Below are 23,722 nucleotides of genomic sequence, written 5' to 3'. Positions count from 1 at the left end.
TGCCTGGCACCTTGTTTCTACCCGGCGACAGCTCCAACCTCTCGCTTAACTGTTCAGGAGTAGTTACATGTATACAGTCCTAAAGTTATATTCAACCCTTTGAAGGCAGCTGGCAAGGCTGATGTGGCCCCTGGTGAAAATGAGTTTGACACCCCTGCCCTGCTACATTTAATTCATTTACAAAGGAGGGCAGGGGCAGCATGAGGGTAGGGGAAGTGATAAAAAGAGTTAGAATTCCAAGGAGGGACAATTCAACTTTCAATGACTCTCCCTAATCGTGGGTGGAAATTCAACTCGTCCAGCCATATCCCCCTAGCTTACGTTACCTCTCTGGCCTCAGAACCTGTATTTCCTTTGCATGAGCCATGTTCCAATCATCCTGGACCCTTTGCAGGTGCCCCAACATGCTCTGTTGTTTCTTATCCCCTCCAGACTTTTACCTTCCTGCCTTCTAGTCCTTGTCGTGACAAGTATTCACTCTGAAGACACATTGCTAAGGTCACCTCCTCGATTGAGCCATCCCACCTCCTTGTCCAGACATTGTTAGTCGCCCCCCACCCAGTGGGCGTTGCAGGCATCATGAGCAATACCTCTGTTTAAGTGCTTGTCACATTGTTATAATTACACACAGCAGACTTCCCCACAAAGCTGGAGTTCCTTTGGGGCAGGAATAATGAAGGGGTGACTCAATTACTGTTGTTGAATAATAATATCATCTATGCTCCCTGCCTTTGACTCCCAACCCTGTTCCCAATTAAATGCGTGCAGCTGAAAGAGTTTTTCTAATCAGTCTCTGATCTCCAGTCAGAAGGAAAAGATCCAAAGGCATTTGGACTGGGGCTGCTTCCTCTCCGGTCCTCCCCTGAGCCCCTCCCTTATCCCAACCGCCATCCCCCGCCACCTGAAGCAGCCCCCCCAGGAACCCGGCCCCACAAATCCCGTTTCAGGATGCTTCCAGCCAACAGTGGCCTTTGCCTCTTACTGTCCCTAGACCTGGAGTACAAATGAGGACAGAGAGTGTGCTCCTCATCTTTCAGTGTTTGAGGACCAGGGAAAGCCCTTTGTCCAAGGTTTATGGACACCTGAATCCTGAGAGCAAGGCCAACTCTGGCAGGAATCCACATCACTCATACACGCAAAGCACAATACGCTTTACGGAGCACTTTCACATGTTATGTTTGATGCTTCCAAGCCTGTGAAGCAAATATCCTTCTTCTACAAAAGAAGAAACTGCCATGATTTGCCCAAGGTTGCTCTTGTTCAGTGCAGGAGCTTCCTGGGAGTAGGTCTCTGGGTAGCTTTCTCCTCTACGCCAGTGCATCTCAAACTTGGCTGGTGGATGTCACCTGACATCCATCAGTCACTTGAAGGGCTTGTTAAACAGTTTGCTGCCCACCCTCAACCTGATTCAAGTCAGGAATGCGGTTAAATATTTGCAATTCTACCAAGTACCCAGGTGGTGCTGATTTTGCAAGACATGTGGGTCTACATGAAGCTATTAACTTGTTCTGTGTCCTTGGGCTAATCCCTTCCCTTTTTATCGGCCTCAGTATTTCAATGCCTAAAATGAGGGAGCTAGGTTAAAACTAGGATTTCCAAACTTTTTAGCAGCAAAACCAACTTAGCAAGAAATTGAAGAATCCTATATAGGAGCCAACAGAGAAAATGCAGGCTGCTCTGGAGAAGCAGTGGAAGGGAACGGAGAAGAGCTTGCAGCACCCATCCTGTCACGGAGCAGGCACCAAGCTATCTCCCAGAGTACTTTCGCAAATCTCTTGACCACATGTGACATAGATTTTCTTTGAGGGCTCCTTTAGCTCTGGCATTTCAGGACACAATAACACAGCATTTGTCATTCTGGCAGGACAGGGAAGAGTTGGACAAACACTGACTTTAATCTGTGCAGGAGACTGCTCGGCCCATGCGTGATGCTTGGGTCCACACAGGACAGGAAATCAGCCCTCCTGGGCTGCTGGGGCCCTGGCCCCCTTTCACAAGTGGACCAGATCTGTGGGCCAGCTCTAGAAAAAATGGTTAGAGACACATACTCACAGAGATATTCAGGATATCCTTTAAAAGGTGTCGGGGACTCCCTAGAGGTCCTGATTCACGTTAAAACCCTTGACTGCAGGCTCTGGCATAACATTTCTACTAAATTCTTCCTTGGCATTTCCACAGCATAAGCCACAGGTGGCAAACACAAGGCCCACGGGCCAAATCCACCCCTCCACCTGGTTTTATCCGGCCCAGCACCTAGTTTCTACCTGGCGGCAGTGCCAAGCTCTCACATAACAGTCCAGGAGTAGTTCCATTTATACAGTCCTAAAGTTACATTTGGCCCTATGAAGGCAGCCTCGAGGCTGATGCGGCCCCCGGTGACAATGAGTTTGACACCCCTGACAAAAGCCCTTTCTGTCATTCCTTGGCTCAGCCACTTCTTGGGCCAGCTTCCTGGCTGCAGCGTTGCCTGGTTCTGTCCCTTGCTCCACTCCTCAGGGTCCAAACTTGGCCCCACAGTGATGCTCACTGTCTTGCCCAGCTAATTCCTGTCCCCAGAGTAGGGGCTGGGGATGCTGTAGCTACACTTGGCCTTGGCCAACCACCACCCTGGAAATACCACCCTGAGGAAAACCAAGAGCTTGTGGTGGCATACCAGAGGTCCCTAAGACACTTATTGGTGACTTTGTCACCAACAGAGGGCTCTGAGGGGTGAGAACATGGATTATTCATAGGTGTTGGCAGCTCAGGGCTGACATGGGGTAGGCGCTGTAAGTATCTAAGGGAATCGGGTGCCTGTGGAGAAGGAGCTCTGGGCCAGTTGCTAAGGCAGCTCTGGCTTCAGTGCACTCCACAGGGAAGTCCACTCTATCTTTTCTAGGCCAAAGGAATTGCAAAGGAATGAACAAAGGATTCTCTCACTTTGAACTGCTGTCTGGTGGCCAGCGAGGGCAGGCAGGGAAATGAGTCAGAAGCCTGCTGGGCAGTATCAGGAAGGTGTGGGTATTCCCACTGTCAGGGAGGTTCTGAGCAGATCCCCTTGCTGCTGGCTGGGCTGTGTGTCCAGCAATGCTCTCTTCTGGGGCTTCATGCTTCCCGGTGAGCTGGCCCCAGACTAACAGGTGAGGCGAGCAAACGTGGTTTGGGTCAGAAAGAAGCAATGAACGGAACCTACTGATGGAAACAATCAGGGGCCCTGGGCCCAACAGGCCTCAGGAGCCAGCTCCCACTCAAGATCCCACTATGATCCCGCCTTCTCTGGAGCCCCCAGAATAAACGGAGAATTATGTTGGTCGTGCCCCAGCACACAAATGACTTCAAAACCACATAAACAACAATTGCCTGTTTATTGTATTTCCAACAACAACAACAACAACAAAAAAACAAACAAAACCAATCCAAATAACATTGGGTTGAACACTGAACTGACGTGGCTGACAAGAGTTAGCTCCCGGGAGGTTTCGGGGAACATCAGGTGCAACAGAACAGGGGACTAAGGCGGACATCAGAAGAGCTGCAGACCAGTTTTGAGCCCGTGCAGCTGGCCCTGGCTCCAGAGAAGGCCCTCCAGGTCGTCGCTGCCATTGCTACAGTTGCCACTGCCGATGCCACAGGTAAGGGCCAGGGTGCTATGGGGAGGGGGGGCAGTCAGGGAAGGACGCAGGCTCTGGAAGGGCTAAGAGTGCTTGCCTGGGTGTCTGTGGGAAGAACCCACTGTTCTGCTTGGCCTTACAAAGAAGAGATTAGAGCAAATCTGAGAAACCACTTCAGATGGTCTCCAGCGAGGGCTCTGCCCTCCCCTTCCTGGTGAGGAAGGGGAGAGACAGAACTTTTCAAGTGAAACTTTATGCGGAGTCGGAGTCCCGGTATGTAAACCAGATCTTGGTAGAGAGACAGAGGGGTCCTAACATGACCCCACCCACAGGAAGACACTGGCAGTGGCTGCCTTAACAGGCCTTCTTCCAAGAACCCAGAAGAACCCCAGGCTGGATCCCTCCCACTCCCGAGAGCTGGTGAAGGAGCCCGAGGCCAGGCTTGGGTGGCAGGACAAGGCCTAGCTCCCCAGCTAGGATTTCAGCTTTGTTCTAGGGAGACACTGTGTTCCCTGAGTCCCTGGACTTGCTCAGAATGCTGTCCTTGCGGCTAACCCCCTTCCCCGCTTTCTGCAGGTCAAAGGACCTTCCAGGTAGATGAGGATGACAGCCCAGAGCAAAGCCTTTATCGCTCCCCTCAGGCAGGCCTATGCTTACACTACACCTTCTGAAAAACCCTTTACAGTTGGTGTAGTCCCACCCCTTCCCATTACCCACCGATTTACAGCCCAGGGACCTGAGGCTCAGAGATGTAAAGGGCCTTGCCCAAGGCAGAAAGCCAAGTCAGGGGTGGGGTGTGGCAGCTGGGCCAACTTAGCTTTGTTCTGGAATGAGCTCCACCAGCCCACCCTTGATACCCTAGGGTTCGTCAAGCCAGTCTCACCAAGGGGACAGGAGCCTATGTGTGGGCCCCACATACAACTACACACCACCTGGCCTCCCCGCTGCCTCCTCCCTTCCCATCTCTGAGAGGCCTGCTGCCTCCCCAGCCTCAGACAGTCAATTCATGGCACTGCTTTGGGCCTGGCTGGCTGCTGGCCTCTGAGTTCTACAGTTCTCTCCCCAAATGCCCAGAGCCCCTCAGCAGAGGCTACCTGGTTCCTGTCTCCCTGATGACCCCAGAGCTCCCACAGGGGCGAGCTCCCACAGGCCCGCGACACAGGGGCGAGTTTTGAGGGAGAGAGTAAAGCTGTGTGCAGGCCTTGCTACGAAGATGTCCGGAAAGTGTGGGAAAGTACTGATTACGTACTCTGCGTGCTTTTGGACAAATCCCTCCCCCTTGACCTTCTGGGAGTGGTGGGCCCTTTAGAGAACCTGTTGCAAGCTATGGAATTCTCTCCTCCCAGAATGCACGCGCGCGCGCAAACACACACACACACACACACACACTCACTCATACATGGACAAACACTGGATGCCAAGCCAGTTCTATGCGGCTACCTCGAGGGCTGCCCCCAGTAGGGGCTGGGGGGAGCCGCTGCAAGGGCCCAGGCAGGGACTGGAACTTACACTTCACTCATTTTTGCCCAGACTGGGGAAAGCTATGTCCCCCAGCCACCCTACTTTGTGTTCTGTCCGTCCCTCCCATCCTCCCTCCTGCAGGAGGTAGAGAAAGGGGTGAGAAATCCTGGTGCCGTGGGCACTCACCCCATCTTGCATGTTGGAGGTTCCAGCCGCTGCTCTAGCACAGGCTGGTCCAAAAGATACATGGTCTCATAATTCTCCACCATAAGCTCTGCTGGGTCCTCGGTCTGACCTGGCATGAGGCCTATGGGGAAGTTGATCCACCGCACATCTTCTGTAGAGCAGAGGGGGGCAGAGAGGGTTGATTAGCGACTTCTCACACTGGTACACAGGCCTGCCTCTCCGGTCTGTCCACCACATCATGGAGCACACTTGGCACGGGCTCTGCTTGTCCATCCTCATTCCTCTCTGCCTCACTTCTCCCAAGATCCTCTCCCCACTTAGCACCCCCTCCACCATGCCACACCCCCCCATACAGCCTTTAAGGCCCTTTTTCCTCTGTGCGTTCACACACACATCCCACCCACCCTCAGCACCTGCACATCATGCACAGAACTAGACTTTTTTGTTCCCCTCCACTTTTCTCCCGCGTCCACACGTGCGTCCCTGCACCAACACAGACAACATCTTCAGACCTGGGTGTGCCACTACGTAAGCCCCTCACCCTTACCAATTTCCACATGCACATGTGTCCTAGAAAGTCTACGTGCCTCAAATTCCCACGTCACCTCCTCCCCGAAACACACAGACACCTCAGAGTATCTGTGTCACACCAGAGCTTTTGTTATATACAATGCATTAGTGGCTGCAGAAATCTTTCCTTCGAGAGCTATGGTCAGAAGGCAAAGTGACAACAGCCACGCCATTGGTCCCAGAAACCACAGCTAAGAAACATGAGCAGTCAAGCATTTGTTTGCACAGTGAGCTCTCTCTGGCATGCTCCTCACTCTAGTTAGCAACGCTGGGATGTCGGGGACGGTCCCAGCCAGGGGCTGCAGCCATCTACTCCTGGGCTTCCTTGCGGCTCAACTTATACATCTCGGTGGGTCCGTCCACGTGGGTGATAGTGGGGGAGAGCTGCGGTTCTTCTCCACTGTGGACCCTCAGATCACTGTTAGACCGGGCATCTCCACAGTTCTTATGGGATGAAACATACCAGGACATGAAAGCAAAGACATACAGGTTCCGCATCCCATAGATGCCTGTGGAAAAGGCACCGCAGATGTACACACGAACTCCCTGACGTGTTTGAAGACCACGTCACTTCTTAATACCCCTGGCTTGCGAGACTGAAACACCAGCTGAGCACGAACTCCCTCTCGGACACAGTATGGTACCCCCTGCCCCCAGCTGCACACTCAAATAACATCCCTTCTCTGGGGAGGGGCTGTGTCACTGCACAGCCCGGCCCCCACGGCCACCTAAGTACCACAAGCACGAAGACCAAGTCCTCTGTTCAACGAACGTTCCATTTCACACCCTGCCTCCTACGCGTCTCATTCACAGGCACAAAACCCAGACATCTCAATGTCACTGCATCCCCACAAGTGTAGGCGCACAGAGGAAGCAACGGCAAAGGGCAGAGGGAAAGGATTTAATGTCTTCGTCTTTCCATGTTCCCAAACCACAGACACCCCAGACCTGACAGCACACTACGCCAGGCACCCTCCGCCCTCAGCTCTAGCATTTAAACACCGTCCACATACCATTCGACTAAATGCCCATCCCGTCTTTATACCAGTACATCTGGTGTTTTCAAGTGAAGCCCTTCATAGTGAGCTTCTGCAAGTAGATCCACTTTCTGGCCTTCTGCATTTCCCTGGCATCCAAAGAATTCTCCCTGTCATCATGCCCTTAGCAATATGGAGGTGCCAACCCTGCACGAGCTTTTTATGTCACCCATACAAGCTCCTCAGGAAGGGCTGTTTCCCTGCCTGCCTACTTCCCGAGGCCTGGCTCCTTTAGAGGAGGGCATCGGTGCCTGTCTTGATACCTGGCATTGCCCTGTGTGCACAAAGACACCTTTGCCCACAGGGACCCTGCCCCCAAGTCACTGACCTGACCTTTCTCCCTCCCTGCCACTAACATCCCCAACCACGCCTCCATCACTTGCCTCTACCTCTGTAGCCTGACAGCCCTGTGCATGCTCCTTCAGGGACAGCGTGGACACCCCCACCTCATCGCTATACGTGACTATGTGCGCGTGTATACCCAGGTGCACAGACAATGACTTCATGATGATCTCTTTCCACAGCCCCTTCTTCTCTCAGACACATGCACACACACTGCCTGGACCCATACCCCCGCTCACTTCTGATATTGACAAATACCCACAAACACAGACCTCTTTGCCCTAAGACGTTCCTGTCACTGTGCCTTGGTTTGTCTAGCACGTGCGGGCACACACCCGATCACACACACAGATGTCAATGTCTTCCTTCACCCCCTAGCACACAGAGCCTTCACGCCTCCGCCCTTCCACACATATCCACACAAGGCCAAAGGCTCCACCCTTCCCCCCACTTCCTTCACTGCCTCCCCTCCCTCAGGCTCCACCACACAGGCTGTGCCCCACATTGAAGCGCAGGTGCATACACACGTGCCCACGCATGCACACCAGGCTGTTCATTCCTTTGGGGTCTCCCTGCCTTAAGGTTCCTGCTCCCTAACCTAAATGAGGGCAATCAAATGACCAGCCTCAGGGGGATCGGATTCAGGTTCCCCCACTTTCTTATCACACAACTGTCCCTGCTCTCTGCCAGTGTCGTCTCACTAACTGGTACCCTCACCTAAAAACCACTCTTTATTCTCACTCTTCTGATCTCACTTCCACTTCCTCTGACTGAATGCCTCTGGGCTCCTCCTTTCTCACACAGCAAAATCCTGTCTCATCACCATCCCACCTCCCTGTGTACGTACACACACACGTACACACAAAAAGCACTCCTTTGTCTCTGTGCCCGGCATCACTGCACATAAGGAGCATATGCAGAATGAGACATCTACCCACCCTCTACCTCCCTCTTTCTCCTCTGCGTGGCGGCACAGGGCCCACACCCACACCATCCCCTCCGAATGTGCTCTCTTCCTGAAGGAGCCAGCAGCAGGACAGCACTCAGGTCCCTGGCACTTACATGCTTTGTGTAAGGGACAGGGAAGCCAGCCGTCAAGCATATTACTAGGCTGCCTCTGAGGCTTGCCTCCCATGTGCTACCCCTTGCTACCTTGTGTTTCTCTGCTACTTTCCATTCCTTTGTAGGTTGGAAAAATGGCTCAGGAGGCAGCCCGAGAGCACAGATAGGTGGGGAGAGGGCTGGCATCAGGCTTCTTACCTGAGCTCACTTGCCACGGAGAGCCCTGCAAAGCTTCTCTTTTCTGGGCCAGGGCCCTGGCACTCTCGGCACTGGGGGACGACTCCACCAGGGAGAGAATGCCCACCTCCATTCTGTCATCCTCTTCCTCGTCTTCATCGTCTTCATCATCCTCGTCATCTTCATCTTCCTCTTCCTCCCACTTCCCTTGGTCAGCATTCTCCTCTTCCTCCTCTTCTACCTGGTCTTCCATGACCTCCTTCTCCTCTTCCTCCTCCTCCTCTTCATGATCCTGGACGTGGTTAAGGTTGCCCTCCTCCTCCTGCTGCTGGTCTGCTCCTGCAGGCCCGCAGAAGGAGGCAGCTGGTTTGAGGCTCCAATACAGGCTGTCCAGTGTGTATGCAGACTTCACAACAGGGGAGGCCTTTGTGCCCTCCTGCACCAGGCTGTTTTTACCATTCTGGGTATAGATGGAACAGATGCTCAGCAGCTTCTTCTGCTCCTCATCTGGCAGGACCTGCCCCATGGCTTTGAAGATGCTGCCCCAAGGGAGGGATGGGGGGAAAAAGATTCACAATCTCAAGTCACGACATATCCGCCACTCCACACTTTGAACTTGGTCTCTGAACTTCCAGACCTGTCTCTGAAAGGCTATAGGGCGGAGCAGACGGAACACAACAGCAAGACCCCGGATCCCGGACAAGCTCTGGGATTCATCTCTGTGGCTCACTTTCATTCTCAGTAAAATGGGGACAATAATGGCACCTAACAGAATGCCTGGCACAGTGCCTGGCACATAGTGGCCATGCAGTAAATGACAGCTCATATTAATCTGTACTGAAACACTATGTAAATACACAACTGAGACAATAAGCCTACAGGGCTGGACATGAGAATGGCAGATTCTCTGGCCCAGCCAAGCAATCTGTCCCGAGCTTCGAAGACGTGCCTGCACGCACACTGGGCTCCTTCTGAGTGGAGCCCAAGTGTGATCCCTCTCTGGGAACTACAGCCCAGCCTGGAATGGATAAAAAGGAAAAAAGCAGTAGGTGACAAGACAACACAGGATGCAGGAAAGATGTCAGGTGAGCACTGAGGACCGCGGGCACTACCGGAGCTGGGGGAGGAAGGAAGCACAAGGACGGCAGGACACATCGAGGGACGTCTTGGTGCGGAGACAAGAGCGAGCACGCCGTACTGTGAACATGTCCTGAGATGAGCCTGGCTCCAAGGGAAGGGCTGTGCTCAGGAGCTGTGGGAGGAAGAACAGGCTGCAAAGGTTAAGTGTGTGTGTTGGGCAGAAGGGTCACCAGGTGACTGAGCACAGGTACAAGGTGCGCCTCTGAAGATGGCTATGGTGCCCGTGTGGAAGACGGCCACGTGGAGGGTGGCCTGGATGTGGCAGCTTGGAGGCGGGGCGGGGTGGGGGCAGGGAGAGTCGATGAGGGCCCACTTAAGACCTGGGCAGTGGAGATGGGAGGGAGAGACGCTGTGACAGAGGGCAGCGCTGGATGAGCAGAGGGCGGGAGTCCCGCAGAGCGGAGTTAAAGATGAGGACACGGTGGCGCACACAACACACAGACGGTGCTCACAGCAAAACCAGCAACAGATACAGACCCCTGGGAAGGGAGAGGGTGAACACGCCCAGCAGAACCTCGAGTAGAACCAGGCACCTAGCAGGCACCTGCTCACTGACGGAGGAAGGGTGGGGCGGACAGATGGATGGTTTCTTCCAGGTGTATCAACTTTGACCTGGGGGCCATTCTTGGAGGGGTCCTATGTTCTGAGGGGGCTGTTTGCTCTCTGCGCCCTACAGGCAGACTGGCCACATTCAAGTGACCTCTGGTCACTGGTCACAGGGAGCAGGGCTGGGGGCCAGGGACTCTACTGGCAGACTGGGGCACCATCCCTGTGGGGCTAATTTCATATGCCACTGGGACGCTGGCTCAAATTGCATTGATATTGGCCAGCTGGGGAAAGCTCTTGAAAAGCTTGCAGCTTTATTAGAGAAAAGCCAGAGAAAAACTCTCTTCCCTTTCACTGTGGTCCATTAGTATGATTAATAATAAATATTCCTAGGCACTTGATATTGGCAAGATGCCATATCACTGCTGTTTATTATTACCCGACCGCTATCTCGAGCTGTCTAGCTTGCCCACTGAGGTGCAGGGGTGATACGAATCTTAAAATGCACCTCCGTCCTTGGGTTTGTCTTGTCGGGTCACAGGTGAGGTTCATGAAAAGAAGGTGCATCTTGCATTCGCAAGACCTGTGCCCAAATCCCCGCCCCACCATCAACAAACCATGTGACTTCTGGATAAGTTACTTTGCTCCTCCTAGCCTCAATATCCCTCGTATCTGTCAAATAAGAATATTATTCCTCTGTCTTCAAAGACTGTTGTGTCAAATGACATAAGTTCTGCTGAAAACACAGCACCACAGCTGACATTTAATCACCTGCGCTAGCTTTTATTTTTCCTCTGGGAAAAACAAAAGCCACGTTTTTTTGTATGTGCCTAACAACACATGCTTTTGGCAATAGTGCCATCTAGTGGAACACTGTAGAAAGAGCACAGGAGTAAGGACAGGATATCTGGGTTTTGACCTCAGCTCTGACTTGCTGAACTTGCTATTGACTTGAAACATAACACTAGAGTACATCCCATTTCCCAATCAGGGTAATGGGGTGATTCGGACTAGAATCACTGATCATCTGGGAAAAGCAGGATCTGTACATAAGAAATCGTACTCCAAGCGAGCCACTGTTACTGCTGGCATGGGTCGCATCCCTCTGGTATGCTTGGGCTGGGAGATCTCTGTGATCCTGACTTCTCCAAGACCAGCAGCTCATACTCTGCAGGCCCTCAGGATAGGAAAGTACCTTGAAGGCCACCTATCCAAACCTCTCCATGAGGTTCTTTTCACTCTCCCCCCATAACATACACATGCTGTGTTCTTCTGCCTCGGAAACTTCCTTTATGCCTTTCAGAGTTCTAATTGCTGCCATGCCTTGTCTGTAATGCTTTCCTCATACCTCCAGGCCTTTTTTTTTTGGTTCTCCTCCCAGTTTCCCACCCATCCACATCACTTCCAGTGCACAGCGCACACGTCTAGAGATTTGAGTATCTGGTTCAGTCCCATCTCCTGCAGGGCTTGCCCCAGCCGACTTTGCGAGGCTACTTTTTGCTTTTAAAAGTTACTACCGTGCCTGCAAAGGCATCATGGCTCAAGAAAGACTTTCTAACTGTATGGGGGGCATGAGGGGACTAAGAAGGTCTTGGCATCCAGCCTGCCCCTTCTTTCATTTCCCAGGCATGGAGTTAGCCCCCATCAAAGACAGCACTGCTGGCAACAAGACGGCTAAGTCTGGTTTAGTTCGCCAACATTCACTGAGATGTGTTCAGAGCCTGGTTGTGGGTGGTGTGCTGGGGCACAGATGGCTAATGCCGAGAGTCCTTGCCCTTGTAAAGCTTAGTCTGACAGAGGGAAAGAGACGCTAGGGGAAGGAGACACTGTAATGTAAGATGTCAGGTTTTGGAAGCAGTTGAGAGTCAACACAACTGGACAGATGGTGCCAGCACCAAGGGAGATTGGGAGCTGAGGGGGGAGACCGCTTAGACCAGAGGTGTCAAACTCATTTTCACCGGGGGCCACATCAGTGTCGTGGTGGCCTTCAAAGGGCCAAATGTAATTTCAACTCCTGAACAATTAAGGAGTAGTTGCATGTATACAGTCCTAAAATTATATTCAGCCCTTTGAAGGCCACTGCGAGGCTGATGTGGCCCCCGGTGAAAATGAGTTTGACACCCCTGACGTTGGGGTGGGCGTGGAAAGTAAGATAGTCAATGCTGTTCTGGACACACCCAATTCTGGGCCGTCCAAGGGGAGACGTCTGATGTGCTTTCAAATATAGGACGTTGAATCTTGGGGGAAAGGCCTGGCCTAGACAAAGACATTTGGGCCTCGGCATTTTATAGGACCCAGTAAAAAAGCATGGGCATTTCAAGGAGAGAGTAATAAACAGCATCAATGCCATAGACACAGAGATGGACCAGGGCCTCCTGGGTTTGGTAATTAGATCTAAGAAGCTCTGGGGGGTGACCGCCAAATTGTGGCAGGTTAAGGAGTAAGAGGGCAGTGAGGAAATCGAGATCATTGAGTGCAGATTTTCTTTTCAGATACTCTGATGGGAGAGGAAGCAGAGACAAGCTGGTGCTAACCCAACAGAGGGATGCAGGGTCAAAGGAGGTTTTGCTTGTGTTTTTGTTATTGTAGTTTTAAGATGAGAAACACTCAGGCACATTCACAGAGCCAGTGGTACTGAGGGAGAGGTTGAGATGAGGCCCCAGCAATGCTGGCAGAGGTGGCTGCAGAGCACAGGTGGTAGCAAGGCTCTGAGTGGGGGAAAGACCACCTCACCCTGACACTGGCGGGTGGGTCGAATGTAGCCACAGATCAGTTCATGAGGACTGGAGCTTGTGTGGAGGGGGCCCTGCTGGACGCCTCCATGTGCTTGAGGAAGCTAGGGTGAAATGTGAAAGGGGTGGGGCTTTAAGATGAGTGGTAAGGGTTTAGAACAGTCGGGAAACAGGCAAATGGGCAGAAAACAGGGAAAAATTCAGATAAGCAGAACCAGGGCCTGGCCTGAGATTAGTGGCAGCCATCCACAGGGCTGGGTGCTTTCCTCCAGCAGGGCTCAGCTCTCCACGCTGAAGAGTAGAGGGAGCAGAATGGGGATGAATCCCAGTGCTGGGGTTTGCAAGTCAGATGTGCCAAAGGACGGGCAGAGCCGAGGGTGCTGATGAGCAGCTGAAGCGATCAACCACAGGATCGAGGGGAAGCAGGGCTGAGGGAGGTAGGGAGTGCAGGGATGGAGATCTGGATGCGGGGAAAGAGCAGATGCTGTGACGCAAGGGTGAGGACTGCAAGGCCAAGAGACAGCGGTCACTGAGTACAATGCTGGCATGTCAGCTTTGAGAGATGGAAATGGCTTGGTGAGTGTCATTGGAGAATGAAGGTCACCGGAGTGGAGGAGTCACAGAGTGTCAGATGGGTCACTCCAACGAAACAGACACTGCTCCAGAGAGCAGGAAGAGAACTGGGTGCCAAAGGCTGCCACGACCATGAGGGAAGTGGCTCAGGGCGAGGAAGTGACAAAGGAAATGGAAGGGAGGCAACCATGGGTCATTACGGGAAGCAGTGCAATATTCAGACTGACCACGGCGCCCAGGGTGGACTGGGTAAAGGGGAATCACATGAGGTGGGGTTACCATGGTAGGCTGGGGCAGAGTCAGAAAGATCTTTGACTAGCAGGCTAAGAAGCCTAGAGATCAGGAAGGCAACAGAGAGCCACTGAAGGTTGCAGAGCATGTATGACAGGGATACTCTGGGAAGACAAGAGAGGAGACAGCACTGGGCTTCGAGTCAGAACCCTGGGCTCAATAATCAGCAGCCGCCACCATTTACTGTGCACTTGCTCTGTACAGGCCACTGCGCTGAGCGCTCTAAGGGGGCTGTCTCACCGGTTCCCTTACTGGACTCGGTTCTCCCATCAGTTAGTAGGAGGGAGACAGGACTAGTCTAACTCTGCCACTGTAGCCCTGTGCGGCCTTAAGGCCTGCCATGCCTCACCCTCTTAACAGACCGAATTCAGGACACTTACAGCTGAAGGAGATGGGGGCTGGCCCAGCAGGGTGAGGCCAAGCAGGACTCAACCAACCGGGGCCAGTCCAGGGAGGCAGAGCAGTTGAAGAGCCTCCAGCTTTTCCTTGCTTCCCACTGGACAGCAGAAAACTGGCGGGCATTCCGTCCTGAGAGAGAAGAGAGGGCCTGAGGAGAAGGAACTAGGCACCGCCGCCCCTACCCAACCTTGTACTTTGAAAAACTGGACGCTGTCCCTCTCCACCCTGCCCCCAGACTCCCCCACTGTATACCCCCCAATTGCTCAAAGCACCTGTGGAAGCGCTTTGCCTCCAGCTCAGTGTGGTCGCCTCTGAGAAGAAAAAGGCGGAGGGGGACTTGCGTGCTGCCGCCGCAGGGCCCCCTGGGTAAACCTAACCCTCTAACAAGGGCTGTGTCCACCTGGTGCTATTCAGCCGAGCTGAGAACAGTGGGCACATGCTCTCGTTCCGGCTGTGTGAGGCCCCGAGGCTAGGGCTGGTCTCCCTCACCAGCCTTGGTGTTGGCCACGATCAGTTCAACGGTCCATCTCAGGATGTAGGTGGCCCGGATCCCATTGCTCCCCAAGGCTGACAGCTCAGACAACATCTTCTCCAGCAGGGCGTGCGTGAAGGCCTCGGAATGCAGGCCCCTGATCAGGGGCTGCCAGAACTGAGAGAATGGCTTTGGTACCACGATATCATCAAAGTCCATGTTTTCTGGTTGTTAAGGACCATGCGTTGAAAGAGAAAGAGCGAGTGGTGGGTTACAAAGGGACACATGGAGGGAGAGGACGAGGGAAGAACGGGAAGGAAGAATGGAGGGAAGAAGGGAGGAAGGAAGGGAAGGAGAGAGAGGGAAGAAGAGAGAGACGGAAAGAGAGAGGAGATCCCACCACCAACAAAAACCAGAGTTGCCGTCAGAGAACCGGAGGAAACAGGAGAGCAGAACAACAGGAAGAGAGATAACTTAGTGTCCGGCATCAAACAATTCACTCGGAACAGCGGAAGAGAAAAAGAGCTCTGGTTCTAGCTTCAGCTCTGTCAGTAACTCACTGTGTGACTCTGGGTCAGTACCTTCCCCTTTCTGGACCTCAGTCTGCCCATCTGTAACATGAGGACGTTGAACCGGATGACCTCACAAGGTCCTTCCAGTTCTGCTGTCCTAGCTCTCTAGCGAGTGGCTGAATCACAATTAGCATGGCACAATAATAGCATTAGACTTCCCTCAACCCCACCGCAGCCCACCCAGTTCCAGGCCCCCTAAGGAAAGCCCAGTCAGGGCTTATCAGTGAGGTTACCTGTTCTTCCCAGCCCAGTGGGGCTTCCAGAGGCTGGGGAACCGCAGCACACAGCCCCTTCCCCAAGCCCAGGCCCACCCAGCCCACCCCTGGTGTTCTTGCCCCCAAAACACACTGCCCTAGGCAGCAGTGAGCCCGCAAGACCCTACCTTCATACTCTATCTGCAAAGCTGCCAACTGCTCAAATGTGGGGATGAGGAAGCCATCATCCAGGAAAGCATCCAGCACAACGCCCCTGCAGAAAGACGACGCTCAATGAAACACACTGAAAGCAGAGGGGAGACCCTCTCCCGCTCCTCTACCCACTCCCAAAGCAGCGAATGCCTCTGGCTCAAGTGGCCAAAGCAGCATGGAGGGGAAAGCGGAGGGCTGACAGTTGAATCTCAAGCCTCAGCCTCCTGGGGAAGGGGCTGGGCCAGACCAGGATCTGTGGGTTCTGACATGCAGTGAGCAAGCACATGCTGACCTAGGGCCCACAGCAAGGGCAGCAGTGGCTGAACAGGCCGAATGCACAGTTGGAGAAAAGCCGCAGGTCCACAGAGGAGTTAAACGTCTGGAGTCAGTGGGCTAAGGGATTTTGGATTTCAGTTCCTGCTCTGACTGTTTCTCTGGACAGTCCTCCCTCCAGTCTCCTACCCCTCCTCCTCCCCTCACTTGCTCTCTTTCAGATCCCAGAAGCAGAAGCTTTGGGGACCTAATTGCTGGACTGAATATGACCCTTGATCCTAGGGGCCTGAAGAACCCAGAACTGAGTTATAGGGGTTGAAAGTGTAGGCTACAGGAGCGATTCCCTGCCCCGTGTCTAGCTCAAACCGGAACCAGCAACAGCCGTCTCCTCCAGAGCCAGCGCTTCCCCCAGAGGCTCTCACAGCTGAAGAGGCCTAGTGGGGACACAAGTGCCCAGGACATCTCGATGCAAGGAGACTTGTCATGCCCAGATTCCACCCTCTACCAGGCTAGAGAGGGAAAGAAGTAGGCTACGCTTCCACTGATCTCCCCAGTATCCAGGAAGAGCACTGAAAGAAGCCAGTCAGCTGTCTGCTGAGCACGACAAGGCAGGCACTACTGTACAGGGGTGCATGGATAGCTTCTTCTGCTGCTGAGGGGGCCACCACCCACGCCTCTGCCAAAGGCCGTGGCCAAGAAGCCTAGGCTGGGCACACACTGAGAAACTGCCTTTGGACCTAGTGGTATCCTGCAAGTGAGGAAGAGAGGCTGTCACCCAGGCCCACTCTGCCACCTACACACCACGGCCCTACACTCTGCTGCGCTACAGCTCCATTCCTGTCTCTAGCTGGGAAGGCCCAGCACTGCCTCCACAGGTGCTCAGTGGAATGTTCCCCCAAGTCCTTTCCTGAATCTAGGTAGCAAGCCCCCAAGAGCTAGGGAGGAGAGGAATAGGCAGACATTGTTTGTCTGCCCTGGATTGAATGGAGCAGTTTTTGGTGGGAGGGGAAGAAGTGTCAGAGCCATACCGAGTGGGGCGGGACTTAAGTCTTTGGAGGAGTCAGACCCTGGGAAGGCCCCAACCACGACTGTCCAGGGGATGCTGATACTCTCCAATAGGTTTTCAAAAGGAAAGACCAGCAGGGCCCGCCGAGTACCTTTGACCTCAAACTTGAACAAGGCCCAGGCAGTAAAGGGATAAGGATTAAGGGCTTCTCCTAGTTGTCAGGGCTCCACATACCACTGCACAGAGAGGAGCAATCCTGGCTAGTGCACAGATGACAGCAGACACCCTGCCTCCGGCCATTCCCGTGATTCACAGTACGCAACCCCGACCTGGTAGCTGGCAGTGCCCAAGCAAAAGGGTCATGCAGAATGCAGGGATCCCCCCACCCCTCCGTGGGGGGATCAGCATCATCCCTGAGATTTCCGGCAGCAGAGGCTGGCAAGCTGGGATACAGACACTGATTTCAGAGAGGTTGCCACGCTATACCCTAGAGGGTAGGCAGCCCCTGGTGACTTAGTTACGTACCTGTTCTCCCATGTAATGCCCTTGAGGTCTGCCAAGATGCAGTCTATAGGTGGAGGCAGCTGATTCCACACCTTAATGGCCTGAGGTAAGAACCTAAATTTTTCCAGCACCTGCCAGCAAAGAGGGTTCCATCAGCAGCTGGCTTGGCCAGGCAACCTGCCCCCACCCCTCCAGGACCCCTTCCCATGGGACCACTCAGCACTTTCCTTAAGGAGATAGGGCAGGGCATGCAGGGGTGGGTCCACCACTCCCCTACTAGACCAGGAACTAAAAATATCCTGATCCTCAAAGGCCAGACTTTCTCCTCTTCCTCCTCCTCCCCTACCCCCGAATTCCCTGTGGCTCCAATCACCAGATACCCTAATACTGAGTTATCCACTCGGGGCACTTGGTTGGAGTTGGGCAGAGACCCTTGGGCCAAAGGGCGAGGGGAAGCGATGGATTATGGAAGAAAGGGAATATGGAGACTCAAGTTTTAATCCTAGTTCCACCACTAACTGCATATGTGACCCTGGGCCAGTCCATATCCATAGCTTCAGTTTCTTCATCTGTGAAAAGGAAGGGTCCAGCTAAAATGATTTCTAAGGTATCTCCCTTCCTGATAAAAACAGAACCCCTTAAGCTCACCTGATCTACAAAAGTTCTTTGGGCGCCACCTGCTGAACAGCTGCAGTACTGCAGGGCTATGCAACCACCTCTACCCAGGTTGTTCCCTACCACTGATGAGGCACAAACTTCCATCATCTGCTCCCTTCCATCAGTGTGGAGGATCAGCCAATTGGACTCGGCTCCTCTTGTCTCCTTCCTACTGCCCCCTCTCTCTTAGCGAGAAGGTCCCTCAAGCTTTGCCACTTTTCTTTCAAACTCCTTCTCAGGATTTCCCTCAGGCAGAGGGAAGAAATGGCTGGGGCCAAGTCAAAGGCACTTTCTTACCTTAAACTGCTCCTCTTCATATGATACCAGCAGTTCTCGGGCTCTTTCTGAAAACCAAAGAAGGAAACAGATAGGGCAGCCAGGCCAGCCCCTTCTTCTGATGGAATTCTGGGCCCCTCTCACCTCATTTCTTGAGTAACTAGAATTCTTGCCTTTCCTACTTCACAGGGCTTAAGGAGGATGGTTTGTGACCGTAATTATTTTAAGTGAAGACTCGCCACAATCCCAAAGGAAAGGCTGAGCAAGGAAAATAACCAGTGTCAACCTTAAGTCTGAGAGGGGCTCATGGGCCCCTCTCTGCCCACCGCCAACGACACCTACCATACAGCTCTTTATTTCTCCGAGCCTTTTCCAAATGCGCATCTATCTCTTTGTCGCCTTGGCTGTCTCCACCAGTCCTGACATCCAGCTCTGCACCTTTCTTCTCATCCTCAGGCTTTGGTTTCTGGTCTGCGATGCTCTCAAGAGTGCTCTTTGATTCCTCCTGGCAGTCTTCATCTGCCTCTTCCTTGTCCTCCTCCAACTCCCATGCCTCTCTCAGGCTGTTCTCCAGTTGGCGGCACCAGTAGGTCTTCTGGAGCCATTGCAGGACAAAATAGCAACCTAAAGGAGGGCAGGAAGGCAGGCAGTGCCACAGGAGTAGCCACAGGCGAGCGGCTCCCAGCAGGCTGCCAGCCTTATCTTGCAAGCACTATGGGAAGGCCCAAGAGAAGAGGCTTGGCTCCAAGAAGGCACAAATCTTAAATGTCCAGAAGTAGCCCCTCATGTTCAGGGTCATTTGCTTTTTCCTGCTTACTAGCACCTTTCCTAGGGAAAAAAAAAAAACTAACACCAGACTTGCAGACAGGATGCCAAATATGGCGCAGGACTGGCAAGTAGGAGAACAGGGATAGTCCCACTAGCTGGTTACAAGGCCTTGGCCAAGTCTTTTCTCTTTTTCGAGATCTCGGTTTCCCCCAGTATGAAGGGGCTAGGCTGAAGCAGGGGTTCTTAGTTGGAATGGGGTATCCAAAGCACCTCTGGGTTCATGACATTCGATGACTCACACCTCTCAAGCCACTCCCACTCACCTCCTCCTCAGGCACAAAACTTAAGGAGATGCCAAAAAAAATGCCTTAATTGGGAGAACAGTGCCCTGACAAGCCATATTGGAGTCTAAAGCAAAAGGAGAAGTTTTAGAGTTCAATAACACTAATCCTGTCTTTATTTAAAAAATTTGGGATCTTATTCATCATGGGTTTTTCCAAATTAAAGTGTTATCTATTATGCTTACTGAGCTTTAAAATAATTATTTTGTATATATATTTAAAGATTTTATTTGTTTATTTTTTAGAGTGAGGGGAAGGGAAGGAGAAAGAGAAGGAGAGAAACATCGATGTGTGGTTGCCTATTGTGTACCCTCTACCGGGATGTGGCTTGCAATCCAGGCATGTGCCCTGACTGGGAATCAAACCAGCGACCCTTTGGTCTGCAGGCTAGTGCTCAACCCACTAAGCCACACCAGCCAGGTCTGATTACTGAGCTTCTGACACCCCCTTCAAGTTTGTGCCCAAGACGAGTGCCTCACTTGCCTCACGGTAGTCCTGGCTCTGACCCCAGGTGGAGACCCTCCCCTCTCCCCCCACAGTGTCACCAAGCCCTGACCCGTAGGCTTAATTGTGATAGATATACACCTTGGGGACTCACCTCTACGGCAGTCATTTATGTGAGGCATTTTCTTGTGGGTCAGCTGATGGCGAAGTTCAACAATCCAATCTGGAATGTTCACCTGATTGTAGGGGAGGGTGTGCGTGCCGAAATTAGAAACCAGTCAAGCTGGAGGGGAGCACAGACACATGAGTGAGCCTGGCCTCCCCCCATTTTACAGATGGAGAAATTGAGGTCCCGAGAGGAGGTTTCAGTCTTTGTGGCAGAGCCAAGATGAGAAACCAGGTCTCCTGATTCTTTTTACTGCTCTGAGGAGGTAATCTTGAAAATCAGCAAAGACACTTGCCTCCCCCCGACCACCAGCCACATTCCTCCAAGAGATTCCTATAAACGAGCATTAATAATACCAGTCCCTCTCCCTGGGTACCTTGTACCCCTCCTCCCTCCCTCCCTTCATCCTCCCTCCCTCCTTCCCCACCTACCTCTGTCCCACACTCCCTCCAGGAAGCTGTACCCGATGGCTGAGAACCCTCCTGCCCTCTACACACCTCGCACACCAGGGCAGCAATGCCTGGCATTTCCATGCTGCTTGGCTGAACTTGTCTCCTCCAGCAAACTGTCAGTTCCCAGAGGGCAGGTGCTGTGACTGCCACCTCTCTCCTGTCCCCACCCAGTAATGCATTCCATTTGGGCGCCTTAGCTTCACTGGGCCACTTCCCAGCAAGCTGGGAAGGCCAAGCCCATTGAAGATAGCAGGCATAAACAAGGGAGGAAGTCTCCTTGCTTCAAGCTAGAGGCTGAGGCTCTGGGGTTCTCGCTGGGCTTGGCTCGTAGTGATGGGATGAGGCAGCCTGGCTGGGTGCCCACGTGACCCCATGCCCCATTTAGTGAGCCCTCCTAGGGGAAGAGAATTGAGCAAGACCACTTTGTCATACACACCTCCTGAGCCAGGCACTTGAGGGGGAGCCTGGCAGACTTTGTCTTCCTCTCCGAGATAAGATTCACAAACCTGGGGTTGGGGGAAAAATGAGTGGCACAGCCCAAGTGACTGTCTTACTCAAACCAGTGGGGCTTCAAAAGCCCTCGCTGATTTCCTGACACCTTGCATTTCCACAACCTGTCCACTGCCTGTTCTGTCCTGTTCTTATGGTTAGTGTCAGCACAGCGGGGATGGCTCCATCCAGTCCAGCACTTACTGAGAGTCTGCCCTGTACTGAAGCCATACAGGTGAATAAGACACTGCTTTGGCCTCGAAGAGCTCAGTGTAGGATAAGTAGTCACCACATAAAACAGCGTATGATACTACAACATAGTTTGTTATAAATGCTAGAACCGAGGACTATATCACATGATACGGAGAAGGTAAGAAGAGCTAGGAAGGACCTCGAGGCAGACAAGGGGAATAGGTTGAGATGAGAATCTCTGACAGATGAGAAAACTCAGTAGCAGCCTTTTCCCCGATGTGCATGAGACAGCTAGAACCCCTCTGAGGCACTTTGTAAGCCCAGAACTCTCAGCCCATGCCTCTACTTCCACAACTTGGCAACCGTTCGGAGAAGGGGAAAAGGGTAGTGCTAGGCAGGTGTACACTGGGGTAGAGCTGGAAAATCCACATGAAATCATGGGATGGGGCACTGAACCACTCAGACAAGTTCCTTTGGGTGAAAGAGTTAAAGCAGGGAGAACGAAATCAACCTGCCAAAGCTGGAAGAGACCCATAGAGATCACTTGGTGTGAACCGCCCCCCACCCCGCAGTCTAACAAAAAGAAGGCAAGAAAACTGGAAGAGAGAAGGCTCTCAGGTGAAGAAAAAGAGGAATGTGTGTTGACAGGGTACAACAAACCTGTCACATCAAGGAATCCCACGGTGACCCGTACACAGGGACACATGGGGCTTTTTCCTTTGGGTACCACCTGAAGTCAAGATTTGTTTATGGCATGCTACCTCTCCACCCCACCCCTATCCCCCAAACCACCCTCCACCCATACCCATGTCGGTCTTACCTGACCAATGCCATGCCATAGAGCAGTCTAAGTTCATCAGTGCCCAAGCCACCAGTTACATCCAAGAGCTTACAGCGTACGAGGTCAGCAGTAGAAGCCACTGCCAGAGGCAGTTCGTTGCCTAACCTAAAGGGCCACAGTCCAGCACCATCATAAAGGTCCCTTACACTGGTCCACCCTCCACCTCAGACCGTAGCTTGCTGTAGGCTATTCCAAACACAATGGTGTGAAAAGTAGGTGTATAGTTGTGAATATGCAAAACACAGTTTATTCTTGTATTATTACTTCTTAATTATTGTGTTTATTTGTATTACAACTGTATACCTACTTTTTCCAATCTTGGTATATACTGGCTCGAGTGGACACAAGTGGACACGAATCAAGACCGTGGAAAGAGGAAGGGTAATGTCCCTGGGATCCAATTGTATACAGGGCATGAGAGGTTGGCTAGGATACACAGAGGACATCTAACTGCTATGCAATCAACGAACAATTCAGCATAGACACATCCCTTTCTTTCCCCTTAAACCTTCCATGCACTCTGCTAGAGAAGACCCTTGTTCCTTCAGAATATTATTCCTTGTCTGCTCCCAAATCAATCTTACCAACCAGACTGAGGTGCTCCATTGAAACATGGCTTTGCAGGCAACCTCCCCCCGAACCTCTCTAATCCAAATCAGGAATCCACCCTAGGATGCTAACCCACACCTTAAGCCCTGGCTCAGCCACAGTGGTCCCTCCGACAACCTCCTCAAGATGGGAGAAGTTAAGGGTAAAAACTTACAGATTTAACAACAGGGTTGCTGAGACACACCCGCTTTCTTTCCACAAACAGGATTAGGGCCAGAGCTTGGCTGCGACTTTCCCTCAGACACTTGAGAGAAGCAACGCCCAAACCACTGTGAGGGGTACCAGCGGCAATTTGGGGCATGACTGCAGAATAAAGCCTTGTAGGATTCCCAAAGGCAGGTGTGACCAGCACGCAGGCAGGAGGGCTGAGCTGATTGCCTTACCTGCTCCTCCACGCTGTGATGCGGTTCAGCGCGTACCGCTGCAATTTATGGTCATCACAGAACAGGTACACTGTCACCTGATCCCACTCAGCCTTACTGAGCCAGGCGACTACGATGCGCTGGGCCCAGAGGGGCGACAAATTTTTCTCTTTGACGCCCTTCCCGCACCACGCAGTCCACACGCGATCCATCCCCCAAGAACCCAGACCTGACCTGACTGAGGAATCCCACCACACCCTCAGCTAGACACCAAGCCCGGCGTCTCGGTACTCGCCAGAGCCTTCAGCTCAACGTGCTAGACTCACTGCAAACCGCCACCGCACCAGCAGCCAATGGGAGAGTGTGACCCCGACGCAAGCCCGCCTCCCACCGTCAGTGTAACAAATCGGAACTCGAGAGCTGAGGACCCTAGGAAGCACAAGTTCAAGATGTGCCTTCGTCTGCCGGAAGTGTTCTCTTCTCAAAACAACTCTACCAGCTACAAGCATTCGGCCTCAAGGTTCCGCTAATTTCCTGGTTGCTAACGGTTCTCTGTTACGGATCCGGAGAGATATTGTCTGGAGTATGGCAGATTTTTAGTTTGCGCCCCCTGGCGGGCAAGAGAGGGATTGAGGTTATCCTACGTACCAGAAATGCACTTAACGTTTTCCTTGTCGCCAATCAGCACCTGACCCAGTAGAAAATTATGGACACTGAAGCAGGACTACAGAGCAAAATATCTAACATCTAAACATCTAAAGTTGGGTTGAAAAATCTGCTGAGCC

General features: G+C 52.6%; 1 protein-coding gene across 6 annotated transcripts; it reads right to left on the bottom strand.

Moving 5' to 3' along the window:
• Positions 1-3,329: 3,329 nt before the first annotated feature.
• On the bottom strand, positions 3,330-23,303 carry LAS1L (LAS1 like ribosome biogenesis factor). 6 transcript variants are annotated; one of them, XM_028522473.2, is made up of 14 exons: positions 22,959-23,300; positions 21,946-22,071; positions 20,881-20,950; positions 19,981-20,062; positions 18,616-18,897; positions 18,295-18,341; positions 17,362-17,471; positions 15,533-15,618; positions 14,596-14,802; positions 14,088-14,235; positions 8,882-8,964; positions 8,447-8,764; positions 5,238-5,388; positions 3,330-3,626 (listed from the first exon to the last, which is right to left on the bottom strand). In XM_028522473.2, exons 1-14 carry the CDS (start codon positions 23,147-23,149, stop codon positions 3,503-3,505), a joined length of 2,025 nt encoding a protein of 674 aa, XP_028378274.1. In that variant the 5' UTR covers positions 23,150-23,300; the 3' UTR covers positions 3,330-3,502. The 6 variants fall into 6 exon arrangements, with proteins under 6 accessions (XP_028378274.1, XP_035872974.1, XP_028378273.1 ...); XM_036017081.1 differs by lacking the exon at positions 22,959-23,300 and adding exons at positions 21,786-21,855; positions 22,730-22,951 and having other exon boundaries at positions 8,447-8,964; XM_028522472.2 differs by having other exon boundaries at positions 8,447-8,964.
• Between the last annotated feature and the right edge of the window lie 419 nt (positions 23,304-23,722).

Source organism: Phyllostomus discolor, chromosome X (assembly GCF_004126475.2).
Source record: "Phyllostomus discolor isolate MPI-MPIP mPhyDis1 chromosome X, mPhyDis1.pri.v3, whole genome shotgun sequence".
Lineage (NCBI taxonomy): Eukaryota > Metazoa > Chordata > Mammalia > Chiroptera > Phyllostomidae > Phyllostomus > Phyllostomus discolor.
Note: the sequence above shows the minus strand (reverse complement) of the source record. Positions and strands in the feature narration are given on the sequence as shown.

What these genes read in the sequence shown, in the direction of transcription:
- LAS1L (XM_028522472.2), bottom strand. Translation starts at nt 23,149, where the DNA reads ATGGATCGCGTGTGGACTGCGTGGTGCGGGAAGGGCGTCAAAGAGAAA. An exon ending in ATCACAGCGTGGAGGAGCAG is followed by an intron (nt 22,072 to 22,958) that starts GTAAGGCAATCA and finishes GTGGCCCTTTAG; the next exon opens with GTTAGGCAACGAACTGCCTC. An exon ending in TTTGCAGATAGAGTATGAAG is followed by an intron (nt 14,803 to 15,532) that starts GTAGGGTCTTGC and finishes CTTAACAACCAG; the next exon opens with AAAACATGGACTTTGATGAT.